Raw genomic sequence first — 14,043 nt, 5'->3', positions numbered from 1 at the left:
GTTTTCGACTGAGGGGTCTGTGAAAGCCATTTGTGAGCTGGACTGAGGAGATTAGATCTGAAAAGACTCTGAGTGTCTTGAATCTGAGATTACTTGTTCCAGAAAGCACCCTGAGAGGTCCTTACAGCTATACATGTATGTTCCTGCTGCCAGGCAGGGGTACGCGATCCATTTCAAAGAGAGGAGAAGCTTTTCGGACTATGCTGAGCAAAGGAAGAGGCAGGTTTTCTTAGTTGCTCATCTAGAGTTAAACAACCCTCACTGGTTGGAAACTTGCCTCCCCATATTGTTTTTGGGAAAAAGTGACTGAACAATGCTTACTCCATGATAAGCATGAGGTATGAGACAGGCACCCCTTGTTTAATTTTACACATTTCATCCCTGTGAACAGCTCATACTGATACACTACTGGACATCCTACATAGGTCAGACGGGCACATCCTATAACTCCATGGTGAGCTCTCCTTCCCTCTTCTCCCTTGTAGGAGGGGCAGCCCTCCTACAGTGATCTGATAAACATATATACACAAGTGCTAATTACTAACAAGTTATCTGATAAACACATATACACAAGTGCTAATTACTAACAAGTTTGATGTATAGTCCTTACCAAAGAAATACAGCTTTACTATTGTCTTCCTTCTTCCTTCACTCTCTGAATACAACTTGATTCCTGACCCTCTTGAGATATCAACTCCTTCCGGGCAGCTGAGCCCGGACCAGCAAGACCATTCCACTAACAGCTGAGGATTCTCTGGGAGGCTTTGGTTTCCTTCCAGCTTCCCCCTTGCCACTTGTTTCATGCTAGATGTCAATAGTTGAAAGCTGTCTGATTAGACTGCATTTGAGTTGGCAGAACAGTCACTAATTCAGTTCTATGGTTCTTCTATTTGTTGTAGCCTAGAGACCCTAGAACTTTGAATCAGCTGGGAGGAAGGGAAGATGGGAAAAATGCTGGAAAACAGAATCCCAGAAGGACCTAACTGGGCCTCGAGAGAATAATCTTATCCAAAGGGAAGAGCCAAGTGGTACATAAATGAGCCCTAGGACTGGCCAGCCAGATGAAAAATAGGCCAATGGAGCCTACATGCTAACTTTCTGAATTTGGTGCCATAACCCAACTCATCTCCCCATCCCTGCAGAGAAACCTGAGACCATGAGGAGCAGCCTGACCCTGGTGGGGACCCTCTGGGCCTTCCTGTCCCTTGTTACTGCTGTGGCCAGTTCTACCAGTTACTTCCTGCCTTATTGGCTCTTTGGATCCCAGCTGGGGAAGCCAGTGTCATTCAGCACATTCCGGAGGTGCAACTACCCTGTGCGGGGAGAGGGGCACAGTCTGATCATGGTGGAAGAGTGTGGGCGCTATGCCAGCTTCAGTGCCATCCCAAGCCTGGCCTGGCAGATGTGCACGGTGGTGACAGGTGCCGGCTGTGCTCTGCTGCTCCTCGTGGCACTGGCTGCTGTCCTGGGCTGCTGCATGGAGGAGCTCATCTCCAGAATGATGGGACGTTGCATGGGAGCAGCACAGTTCGTGGGAGGTAAGACTGTGTTGCTGGGATTGGGTAGGTCCTGGAGCTTGGTGGTGAGGGTGGGGGTGGGAAGTGCCTTATGGAGAAATCCACTCTCAGCCCCTCCCCTTTACCCAACCCAAAGGCTATGAATGGGCACTCCTTTGAAACACCCAGCCTAGGATGCCCCAAAGTGCCATCTACATCAACGCTTTATTTGCAACAAAATTGGCTAGCAGCAGGGTTGCTTTCTGTTGTTTTAGCCCTCTGTTTTCATCACCTGCTGCCTTAACAGTGCCCATTTAAGGATATTATCCAGGTCTGCTTTCCAGAGGCAGCAAGGTATACTCTAAATACACTTGATCACTAAGTGCCTCAATCACTAGCAGTTATCTCAGAGGACAGTGATCTGATAAACATATATACACAAGTGCTAATTACTAACAAGTTTGATGTATAGTCCTTACCAAAGAAATACAGCTTTACTATTGAAATGCTAGGTACCAAACAAACTGTAGGTGACTGCTTACTTGACCTATACCTAAGGCCAGACCTGTATGGTAGCCATTGACAATCTATCCCAATTTCTTTTTTTTTTTAAGATTTTAATTTTTTAAAATTTATTCACGAGAGACACACAGAGAAAGGCAGAGACATAGGCAGAGGGAGAAGCAGGCTTCTTGCAGGGAGCCTGAGGCAGAACTCGATCCCAGGACCCCGGGATCAAGACCTGAGCCGAAGGCAGATGCTCAACTGCTGAGCCACCCAGGTGTCCTATCCCAATTTCTTAGGGCCCTGACACACCCTCTTTATTTTTCCCTCATTCAGTCTCCATCTAAATTCCATGCGAAGACCTGAGATGTTGGTGGTGCATTAGTTGGGCTAGGAAAGGGCCAAATGCAAAAATGGCAGACTGCAGGAAGGCAACAACGGCAGCTTAATTTGAACTTCATGAGAAGAAAAAGTTTAGACAGACAGGCAAATCTGCATGTGAATATGTGAATTTTATTTTATACCTGGATGAGGCACTGGGAATAAGTGCTGGTAGAACCTGTTGCTGATGTGTGGTTGTTGCCCATGAAGTTTTAGAATCATTACTCAATTCATTATCATTGTCATCTCCATTAACGGCACAGTGCAGGAGCCAGGAAACATGGAGCCACTTCTGGGTCTTGCCCTAAGTTGCCCTGTGGCCATGGGCAAATGACAATGACCTCTTTTGTTTTCATCTCCCTTCCATCCTTGAATTTGTTCATTGGCAAGATAGTGCAGATCCCAATTTTCTTTCTTCTCTCTAATGACTGTATTCGGGTGGCCATAGAGTGAGGTGATAGTGGTCAACAAAGACAGTGGTTCTCAGCAGGGGCTGATTCCTGCCCCACCCCAGACATTTGGTAATCTCTTTGAGACATTTTTGGTTATCACAACTTGGGAAGTGTGCAATTGGCATTCAGTGGATAAAGGTAAAGGAACAAGAACAAGACAGCTTCCCACTTCTAATGACAAATAAGTATCCAGCACAAAATACCAATGGTGCCAAGGCTGAGAAACCCAGAACTAAGATATCATAGTTTGCTGACCCACTTATAAAAAAGCACCAGATTCTTTTGGTTAGACCGTTAAGGTGATATTTTCTGGTTTCCTCTTTTCTCAGACTTACTGTACAAGTTTTAAATATGAATGAACATTCTAATCTCCCTTATATCTGCATTTTTCCACTCTTTACCTATTAATGTTTTCCTGGCCAAATTGGAACATCATTAGATTAGTTTCTATATTCCCTCTTGAAAACCGTAATACAGAACCAGTTAACTAAGGCTGATCTAAGCCAATGACTTTGTCTCCCTTTGGGGCTCTATTACAAATGAATATCACAAATGAACCTTTAATGGGCTCACTTTTCACCTGCATTCTTGGGCATGCTATAGATAGCTCAGCACTTTCATGGACACATCATTTTAGGAAATGACACTTAGTTGACAGAAGAAAGGGGTGGCCTTTGCAACTCATATTTATAGTCTCAGGGCCCAGTTAAGTGCCTGGCACAGAGGAGGTGTTCAGTAACTGTAATAGGATGAATGCACAGCTAAGGCAATGCCTAGCATATGTTGGGATAAGTTGGACATGTGAGAGCTGGGTTCAGTCACACCTTTCTCTTTTTTTCCAGGCTTCCATTCAGGAGGGTTAGAATCCTGAGTCCTTTTATCTTCTGATTTGAGAGTGACAACTTAGCTTCACCTGGATTTCTAAGAGTTGCCAGCAGGGAGTTAGGAGGGGCTAATTGGTGGGAATCAGAAGGCCAATAGCAATAGCTTCCATCAGACTCCAACCATTAAGAGTGGCTCCTGTTCCCAGCTTACTTAGGCTTGACTGAGACTTTTACAAAACCCTGTGGTTATCCATATGACACATTTTAGTTAAGCCCACTTCCCAGGTTGAAAAACTCAAAAGAAATTCTTGAGGAGATATATGGGTAGGTCATGGAGCTTTAGACACTCATAGATTGAATGGGGAAGAACATTGGCTGAGTGGCAGGTGTCATATGGAGGAAGTCAAAACATCAGTACCATTTTCATCTCATATGATTCCCCATAATAGAATGATTCTCCATTGACCCTTGCTCATAAAACCATGGTCACAGTATTTATTCTTAGATGAGGTAAAGTTCAAGAATAAATTGCCACTTGACAGTGGTCATGGAAGGAGTCTTCAAGACCCAAGGCAAGATTTATCCCTGGACACGTGAATGATATTGGACAGGTTGCTAAATTTCCACAGCTTCCCATCTATAACTCCAGCCAAATAAGGATCATTCCTACCTCCTTTTTAGAAACTTGTGCCTGTCATGGTTACATCAGATGCGAAGACTACTTGGATGTATCATATTTTCTAAGAGCCTGTTGGCAAATGACCATTACCCAAGGGTCTTCAGAGACCTTGGATCTGACCTCTTAGAGATATGCTTTGCCAGTGTCAGGAAGCCAAACCTGAACAGCATGTTTAGCACAATGGATGAAAGACACAAGAGAAAGAGCTGTAGGGGTTAAGTTTAAGCTTATTATTCAGCTGAGGGGAATTGATTTTGTTGCTCTGGGCCTGGCGGCTTCTCGGCAGCTAGTGCATTAACCGAAATACATCAGGGGGTGGAGCCAATTTGTTTTAGGTCTGGTTTATCTCTGCCAGACCCCAAACCACTGAAGAGATCGAGTATACATTAAGAACTACCCCCTCCCCCGCCTGACTCTTGTTCCCCAGTTTGGCAGCTGCCCACAAAGATGAACGGTGGGAAGTGGGAGAGACAGGAAGAAATAAAGAGCTGCTGGCCTGAGTCAGACTTAGCAAGGTGACCTGATGGGGCCCTTGGGTCCCATTTGCTCCACCTGCAGCTGATCCAGCTGGACAAGCCTAGGGTCCAGAGAGCCTTCCACTGGGACCTTCATGCCTTGCTCCAACCGGTGAAGGAAACATCTGGCCAGGAGATTATTTCAACCCTGGGGATCCAGAGATTTCCAACCAGCTGGCCCCCAGTCCCTGAGAACAAGGTCATTATTCACATTCCCCTGTGTATACATATGAAAGATGCTTGTGAATTGTTCTCTACTTCAGTGAGAGCTAAACAAAGAAGAAAGAGTTGAGAAGTAAATATAAGGAACTTGGCAGGAAAAAGTGTAAGATCTTGGATCGGGTTACTAGAGGGAGGCCAAGAATCTTTCTGGAGCAGGGAATGCATCAGGATCACCTGGAGTGCTTTAAAAATGTGAACTCCCCATCTCTCCCATCCTCTTTCCCATTCTGATATACATAGCAACAGGTGGAAGTCTGGTGTTTTGAAAAATCTCCCCAATGACTCTGATGTGTATGCTGTGTTCCCTTTCCCCAACTCAAGTGACAACCACCACCCTGGACATTCTTTATTATTAAGGAGCTATAATTCAACATACTCAGACAGGCACCAGTGTTTGTTTTTTCTTTTCTTTCCACGTAAGGTCCTAATGCCACATGCTTCAAGCTCAATGAAAATTGCCATTGGAGACAGATCACTGAGAACTTGAATCAAGAAAAGGGGGCTGTTTTTCTAAAAACCATTATCTTCTCTGGAAACCATGCATTTCCTGGAAAATCCTTCAAAGTTTCACTGGCATAATTTAATTTATCCTTCCATGCTGAACAAGGATAAAAGTGGCTTTCTGTTTGGGAAAATAGTATTTAAAGAAGCTAACCAACTAGCAAATACTTAGGTAGCAAATTGGAGCAGAGCAGAGAATATGGGTCAGGGTTCCTGACTCTCAGCGCTGGGCTTTATGCACTGCTACTACTGATTTTTCCTTTTCACCTTGAAGATGAAATGCTATCACAATGTTTTTCAGAGTGGTCCATGAACCGCTTGTAAAAGAATTACCTGGGGTGCTTGTTAGTGCCATTCTAAACCTACTGAGTCAGAACTGAAGCCTTCCACTCTATTTTACACAGCCTCTCAACTGATTTATTTTTTACAATACAGTATAAAATAGTTCAGATGTATGCACCACTCAGCTTAAGAAATAGAATATTACCGATACAGTTATAGTCTCCTTCATATCCTGATCATAGTCCCTTGTTCCTACAGCAAAGGTAACTACTGTCTTTGATTTGTTTTTTATTATTCTCCATTATGATTCCAGTACATGCTAAAATTTGAGAACCTCTGCTCAGTTTCACTAATACTGTTGCTTTTTTCTAGAATTCCCTCTTCTTCCATCTCTGTCTGTAAACATCTGCCTGTTTCTCAAAGTCTGTGTCAAATGCAGTCTCTGTGTGAAGCCTCCCCTGATTTACTTTAAATCTCTCTCACAGAAGTAAATTGTTGTATAACTCTGAGAGAGAATATGGGGTCAAATGAATGGGAGAGTTGAGTGGGGAGCTCCCTGGAAAGGGAAAGCTGAGATTATAGCTGGAGGGAGGACTTATAAGTTTTCTACTGAGTTTGAGTTGAAGAGCAATAAATTGAGCAAATTAATAACAAAGTAACAAATCAATAATATAGCAAATTAATAACATTAATTATTAATTAACAAATTAACGACAATTACTAGGCTTAATACTAAGTCTAGTATAAACTAACACTAGATTTCTGCTCAGGTAGTAAATTCAAACTACCTAATATCCATATTTGAACAGATATTTGGGGATGAAATGGGGAGTGTAACAAAATGGTTGCACACTCAGTATTTGTACTTGTGAATGGCTGGGGGTGGGGAGAGAAGGTGGTTGGTAATACCCAGGGAGGGGGCTTTCTCTTCCCAGAGACAAAGATTTGGCATATGCCTCATGGAAAATGTGGAGTTAGGAGGAGGTTATGCAACTGTTAGGATATGAGGAAGTAGTAATTCTGGCATCAGTGGAAGGTTGGGTGTAGCTGGAAAGTAGCTACAAGGAGGGTTCTAAGTTCTGTCCCAGAAGGTAAGTCTGAGAGTATGTATGGGCATCAAGGTTGCCTGTCACAAGGGCTGCAACTGAGTAAAGTGTTGAACTACAGGCCTCTGCTTGGTCAGAGAAGTAAATTCAAACCATAGTAACCTGTTTGCGGAGGACATTTGGTACATTTTGAGATGGAATTCTTGTGGAAAGAACAGTTGAGGAAGGGAAACAAGATGGCAGCTCCAAAAAAGCTCTAAAGAGTTTTTTCTCCCCCTTTCTAGAGGCAGGTGAGAATAAGAAAGTACCCAGCTGAACCAAGGGACATATGTGGTTGGAGGGGTAATAAAACCAGGAGTTAGCAATAGCACATAGAGAAGTGGGAGCCAGGGCTACAGCTCATATGTGTCAGGGCTGGGATTTAAATTAGTTTTCCCTGCCATCAGAGCTGCTGTTCTTCATATTTTTAGTGATGTCTTTCTTAAGTGTTGGTACCAGGACCAGATACATTAGCATCACTAGGATGCTTTTGAAATGACTATTCCTAGGTTACAGTTACTGAATCAAATATCTGTGACTGAGGCCCAAGAATCTACACTTTTAATAAGCCCCACTCTTCCAGAAGGTGGCAAGGCCTGGCACTGGCAAATGATTTCTGCATTTCTATTTGAAGCTCATCTTCAAAATCCCAAACTGATGAGAACTGTTGGAAACAAATATAACAGGATAAATTGCCCTGTGACTTCATTTTTAAACTATGTGTCCCAGGACACAACTCTCTCTAGCTATGAGCAAACATGATGGAATCAGCTGTCAGTTACAAACATCTCCAGGAAGCATGTGTACAACCTACTGCACTCATCTGTCTAAAAGGCAGGAGGGAGAATGGGGGATGGGAGGAGTAGGAGGGCCAGTTGGGTAGAGCATGGGGCCACATGCACTGGGGCAGAACACATGCCTGGCCAAGATCTCTAGTCTCTGGCTTGGTGCCTGCAAGAAATTACAAGATAACAACTCCAACTTTCTAATCAAGCCCTGTTGAGCATTTGACTTTTCAGCTGTTTTTTTTTTTTTTTTATGAGGACAAAGAGGTGAAGAAGAAATTAGCATGGAGAATATAAGTGGAAAGTGAGAGAGGAGTAGTAGGGAGAGGCTTCTGTTTAATAATAATAATACGTTTTTGTCGAGCACTTTCTATAAATTAGGCACTTTATAAGTATTGTTTCTTGAAACAGCCCAATAGGATGGAGTACTATTATTCTTATCTTAAAGGCAAGATAACCAAAGCACAGAGAGATTAAGTGACTTGCTTAAAGTCACACATACTGTAGATGGCAGAGTTGGAATTTGAACTTAGATCTTGACTGATTGCAGAGCTCATTCTTTTTTTTTTCCATCTTATTAAAATACAATTGACATATAACACTGTGTAAGTTTAAGATGTACAACGTGATGATTGGATACACATACATATTGTGAAACGATGTTTTAAAAGATTTTGTTTATTTATTCATGAGAGATACAAAGACAGAGGCAGAGACATAGGCAGAGGGAGAAGCAGGCTCCCTAAGGGGAGCCGGATGAGGAACTTGATCCGAGGACCCTGACCTGAGGATCACAACCTGAGCCAAAGGCAGACACTCAACCACTAAGCCACCCAGGTGCCCCCATGTTGTGAAATGATTACCACAATAAGGTTAGATAACACATCCACCACCTCACCTCTTTACATTTTGTGTGAGTGGTGAGAACATTTAAAATTTACCTTCTTAATAACTTTCAAATATATAATACAGTATTGTTTTTTTAAGCCACTGGGTTGTGCTGTCTCTATGGATCTAATGCCCTTAAGATTCCTAGTGCTTGCTAGAGATATTTTTGTCAAAAGGTGATCATTTCTGGACACCTGTCTCTAGAACGGCAGAGCTTCTAAGGGTTGATGAGCCCTCTGATTAGTGAGAAACAGTGTTGCCAGTAACTGGCTATGTGGCCATAGGTAAGTTAGTTTCTCTTTCTGAGTCTCAATATCCACATCCGTATGGGGACGGATAGGAATAGGTAATTTCCAGAGGCCTTTCCCTCTCTAAGATTCTATAGCTGTAGCAGGTGTCTAGGATGTTCTCTCATCCCTGCTATGAAGATCCCCTCAGAAGACTTCCCCCTTGGGTAGCATGGGCAAAGGAAGCTGTCAGGTATCCAGAGCATACTCTGAAGCAGATGCATTTATTGGGCGCTTAGTATGTACCAGGTACTGAAGGTACACATACTTTAGCGAGTTCCCTCAGACCACAATCAGTTATGAAGCATATATATCACAGGATATTTTAATCACAGGAGTAAACACAGGGTGCTATGGGAACAGAGAGAAGGAATATGTAACTTAGCCTGGGGGCAGGATCCTGAGGAAGGCTTCCCGGAGGAGGTAATTCCTGCTCCTCAACATGGTCAGGTCTGAGGAACAAGAGGGGACTGAGAAAAGTAGAATGTTCCCCTGCCATGTTGAGACAGACACTTGGTCAGTACAAATTAATACCTGCTTGCAAAATCAGAGTTCATGCCTGTTCTCAGGGATCTGAACATGGAGGGTGGAAAGCAGAACTGCTGCTCTTTTATGAACTTATGTTCTTTTCTTCCTGATTTGTGGGGAAAAGCTCACTTTTTAGTAACTTCCCTCAAAGGATATATACTAGAAGCAGGAAAAGGCTTAGATTTCATTTCCAATTTTGTCCTTAATCCATTGTGCATACTCTGGGCTCCATATTCTGGCTCACCTTCTCATCTTGTAGGGCTTCAGTTTATCTGTGGTACAAACAAACAAAACAAAGGAAGCCCTAAACAAATGGGAGTGTTGTTCCATTGCCACTGGATAAATTTCAGAGCCTAGATAAGTCTTTGAGTGACCGGTTTCATTTCCTTTAAGACTCTGAGACAGTTAAGAATGCCTTCTAATTTTAAGCATTCCACTAAAGGGTATTTTTAGCCTTAATTGGTCATTCTTTTAGTTTCTAAACCCGCTCTCACTGTCAGAAAGTTACTGCTGTTTTCCTATTTAAACCTTTCTTGCTATTTCTTAAGGCCCTCATCTTTTTCTCTGGACTCATTGAATATTGAGAAAAGCCAATTGCCTTGTTGTGGACAAGCTTAGAGTACTTTGTGATCTTCTTAGAAAGATTCATGTTAAGGCAAATGGGGCTTATTAGCTTCTCAGAGTGTATATGGAATTTTCCTTGGTAGGGAAAGAGAGGTGAAGGTGGGGTGTCCAACAGTCTCTAGAGTAGCCTGGCCTTTCACTGTCTGGCTGAGCCTGGAGCTCTAGAACCTATAAATATGCCATTCATTCATCATGGATCAAACACCTGCTCTGTGGAGGTTCTGTGTTATGTGCTAGTTTCTGCATTTATATTCGTGGCACATGACTTCCCATAACCTTTGGTGTGGTACCTGAGTATAGTGTCCTTGTTATTAGGCTCTCTTTGTTGCAAGTAGCAGAGACTCACTTGAGCTCTCTCACTGAAAGGGAGTTTATTCTAACACAAGGAAAATGGAACTGGAAAGACATTGGGAAGGACTGGATTTTCTCTAGCTCTTTCAGGGGGAGTATGGAGTTTTTTTGTTTTATCTTGTTTTGTTTTGTTTTGCCATGATGTGTCTGCTTCATGCCACTGGATCCTCTTCCTCCAGCAATCAGTTCGCTCAGCTTCCTCAGAAATGATGTCTATTCATAACTTTGTATTGAACCTGGATTCAGCTTGACACAGACTTGATTCTACATCTTGGTGTTTTTTCCTCCTAACTTCTGTTCTATCTGCTAACTAGCTCAGCATCTCTGTTTCCTGATTAAAATTTCCAGAAGGAAGAGTCTGGCCCAGCTCATCTCTTCATGCCAGGTTATGATGTCACCCATCACTGGAAAACCAATGAATTTGGTTGCTGTTGTGTCAGATGTCAATACTTAATCTAACCCACTGTCACCAAAGGCACAGGGCAAAGAGGGGCTGGTGTCATAGGTTATAAAAGGTAAACCTAGGCAGTAAGCAAGAGCTTAGAATGAGGCCATTGCCCTTAGAAGGCAGTGTCAGCAAGCAGCCCCAGATTGGTACCAGCTTCTCTGGAGTGACCAAATAACCTAAACAAAATAGATGTGAAGACAAGGGGGCATGGTGGAAGGTATTGGAAGCTAAATAATAGAGAAATGCTTAGCATAAAGCTGGAATCATTTCTCAGAATAAGAAAGTGTTTCTGGAAGAGGGATTGCAGGGCCCTCCTCACCAGGAGAAGCCTACCCAACATGTATGCCTCCTAAAGATCTCAGTCTGGCAGCTGAGTCCAAGTGATAGAATTCATAACCGACCTTCAAATGGTAGAGACCTATCTGACTAATCTTAGAAAAGGCTGAATTTTAGGAAAGAGTAGCAGTCTCTACCTTGCTCTTCTTTGAAAACCAGACCAAGATAGAAGAGGAATCTGAATGGGGAGGCCAACCTAGCTTTATAAGTCATTGTCAAAAACCTTTGGGTTGTAAAAAGTACACTGGCCTGTCTCAATTCCTAATATTGCCTTTTCTTTATGAATTTTTCCCTCTCCTATCACCTGCAACTTACCACCTATGGCATGGCAAAAAAAAAAAATCCTGGGGAGTTTGTAGTGTCATAGACATTTAGGGTTATAGGGGAAACATAAACCCTGAACAGAAGAGGCAGAAGTTGAGCCGCGTTAATCCAGAGAGAAATTTTGGGTGACAGAAGACCTGTTGTATATTTTTTCTACCTGTGTGTATGCTTTTCTTTCCAGGGCTGCTGATAAGCTCAGGCTGTGCATTATACCCATTAGGATGGAATAGCCCAGAGATAATGCAAACATGTGGGAACATCTCCAATCAATTTCGATTAGGTAAGGTGACCTGGGCAGGATGGCAGTGATGGTTCAATGGGAATCTGGTTTTCAAAGTGCTATACCTCTTGGAGGGGACTCTGCTTGGTGGTGGTGCTTGTCTGAGTCTGTCATTTTGTTAGCTTGTGGGAAGTGGTGGCTTGGCCAGATTCATTTGGCCTTGCTAACTCACAGAGGACTTAAACTCCTCTTTTTAAATTATGTCTCTCCACATCTTTTATGCACTTTTACACAGAGTCCTGTGACCAGTTTTGGGAAACCCTACCTACAGGGGAATTTCAAATGCTTAGAGATTGATGATCTGGCATTCTCTGAAAAACTCCTAGTTGCTATTACTATTTCTTTCGGAGGCACTCTTTTCCAACTATAAGGCAACAGTATCTCTTCTCACTCTTTACCAAGGATATAACAAGAGGTTATTTGGTTTACGCCAAGAATTCTGAACCTAGACTAAATATGGGAAATTGTTACTGGCATTGTTATGTATTACTGTTATGGTAATGGCAAGAACTGTTAAATATTAGAATGGGTGACAGAAGTAGCTCTGGAATCTTCTGTGGTTGCCAATCCTCTCTGAGAATGGCTTAAGTTCACTAATGTGAATTAGGAATAGATCAGTCTCCAACAGAAAGACTTCAAAATATTTTCCCAACCTACCAAGATGGAAAGGAGTAGAAGGGGAAATGTATAGGTTTCCTTGAGTATTCTCCATTGTAGGAGAGGATTTTGGAATAGTGAGGCCACTTATTACCTACAGCTTATGCTCCTATACTTCCCTTTCTCTCTGTTACCTCAGAGAGGTTTTTGAGTCTCACTTGGCTCGATTTTGGAGAAAGGAGTTGTTCACTATAAAAATATAACATGAGGGAAGGGCTATTATAGAAGATGTGACAAACGTGGACCTGAGACTGTCCAGTGTTACTGGCTCAGGCCAAAGCTGACTAGCACTTTCTGCCATAGGTGAAAGGAGTAAATGTTTGGGGCAGGTTCTGAAGAAAAAGGTAGCATGCCACTGGTCCAAGCAGCTGGGATGGAGAAAACGGATGATTTAGCACATTTCTTCTACTTGGTTGTTAGACACGATTCTCCTTTTTTATAATAACAGCTTTATTGATATAAAATTCACATACCATAAAATCTGCCTTTAAAGTGCACAATTAGTAGTTTTCAATACATTCACAAAGTTGTGCCATCATCCTCATTGTGCAATTCCAAAATATTTCTATAGCCCCCAAAAGAAACCCCTTACCCATAAGCAGTCACTCTCCATTCCCCCCTGCATCTGGACCCCAGCAACCACTGTCAATATAGATTTGCCTATTCTAGAAATTTCATGTAAATGGAACCACATAATATGTGGTTTCTATGTCTACTTATGTTACTTAGCATATTGTTTTTAAAGTTCATCTATTTGCAGCATGGGTCAGTACTTCTGCTTTTCACGGCTGAATAATATTCCATTGTATGGCTATAACACATTTTATTGACCTATTCATCAGTTGATGGATACTTGGGTTTTTCCACCTTCAGGCTATTATGAATAATACTTCTATGAACATTTGTGTACACATTTTTGTATGGACATATATTTTCATTTCTCTTGGGTATATTTCTAGGAGCAGGACTACTAGGTCAAGTGTGAATCTATGTTTAAGCCTTTGAGGAAGTTTCAGGCTGTTTTCCAAAATGGCTGCATCATTTTAGATTTCCACCAGCAATGTGTAAGGGTTCCCATTCCCCAACATCCCCGCCAATACTTATTTTTCATTTTTAAAAATTGTACCCATCCCAGTGGGTATGAAGTGGTATTCAAAGTGATTTTATTTTTTAAAAGATTGTATTTATTTATTCATGAGAGACACACAGAGACAAAGACATAGGCAGAGGGAGAAGCAGCTCTCTGCAGGGACCCCGATGTGAGATTTGATCCCAGGACCCCAAGATCATGACCTGAGCCAGAGGCAGATGCTCAACCACTGAGCCACCCAGATGCCCCTCAATGTGATTTAAATTTGCATTTCTCTGATAACCGATGATGTTGAGCTTCTTCTCATTTACTTTTTGAACATATCCTTCCTATATCTTCCTTAGAGAAATATCTATTCAAATTCTTTATCTATTTTTAGCTGGGTTATTTGCCCTTTATTGTTATTGTTGAGTTTTAGGGCTCTTTATGTATTCTGGACACTAAACCCTTTTCAGATAGGTGATTTGCAAGTATTTCTTCCCATTTTGTGGGTCATATTTTACT

At 42.2% G+C, this 14,043-nt stretch overlaps 1 protein-coding gene across 2 annotated transcripts in view; it reads left to right on the top strand.

Moving 5' to 3' along the window:
- The window catches only part of LHFPL1 (LHFPL tetraspan subfamily member 1), a 55,856-nt gene that overhangs the window by 7,717 nt on the left and 34,096 nt on the right, over nucleotides 1–14,043 (top strand). For both annotated transcript variants that reach the window (XM_041741451.1, XM_041741452.1), the window contains exons 2-3: nucleotides 1,143–1,538; nucleotides 11,694–11,792. In XM_041741451.1, coding sequence (XP_041597385.1) covers nucleotides 1,157–1,538; nucleotides 11,694–11,792 — 481 coding nt within the window. In that variant the 5' untranslated portion in view covers nucleotides 1,143–1,156. The remainder of the gene's footprint in view (nucleotides 1–1,142; nucleotides 1,539–11,693; nucleotides 11,793–14,043) is intronic.

Source organism: Vulpes lagopus, chromosome X (assembly GCF_018345385.1).
Source record: "Vulpes lagopus strain Blue_001 chromosome X, ASM1834538v1, whole genome shotgun sequence".
Lineage (NCBI taxonomy): Eukaryota > Metazoa > Chordata > Mammalia > Carnivora > Canidae > Vulpes > Vulpes lagopus.
Note: the sequence above shows the minus strand (reverse complement) of the source record. Positions and strands in the feature narration are given on the sequence as shown.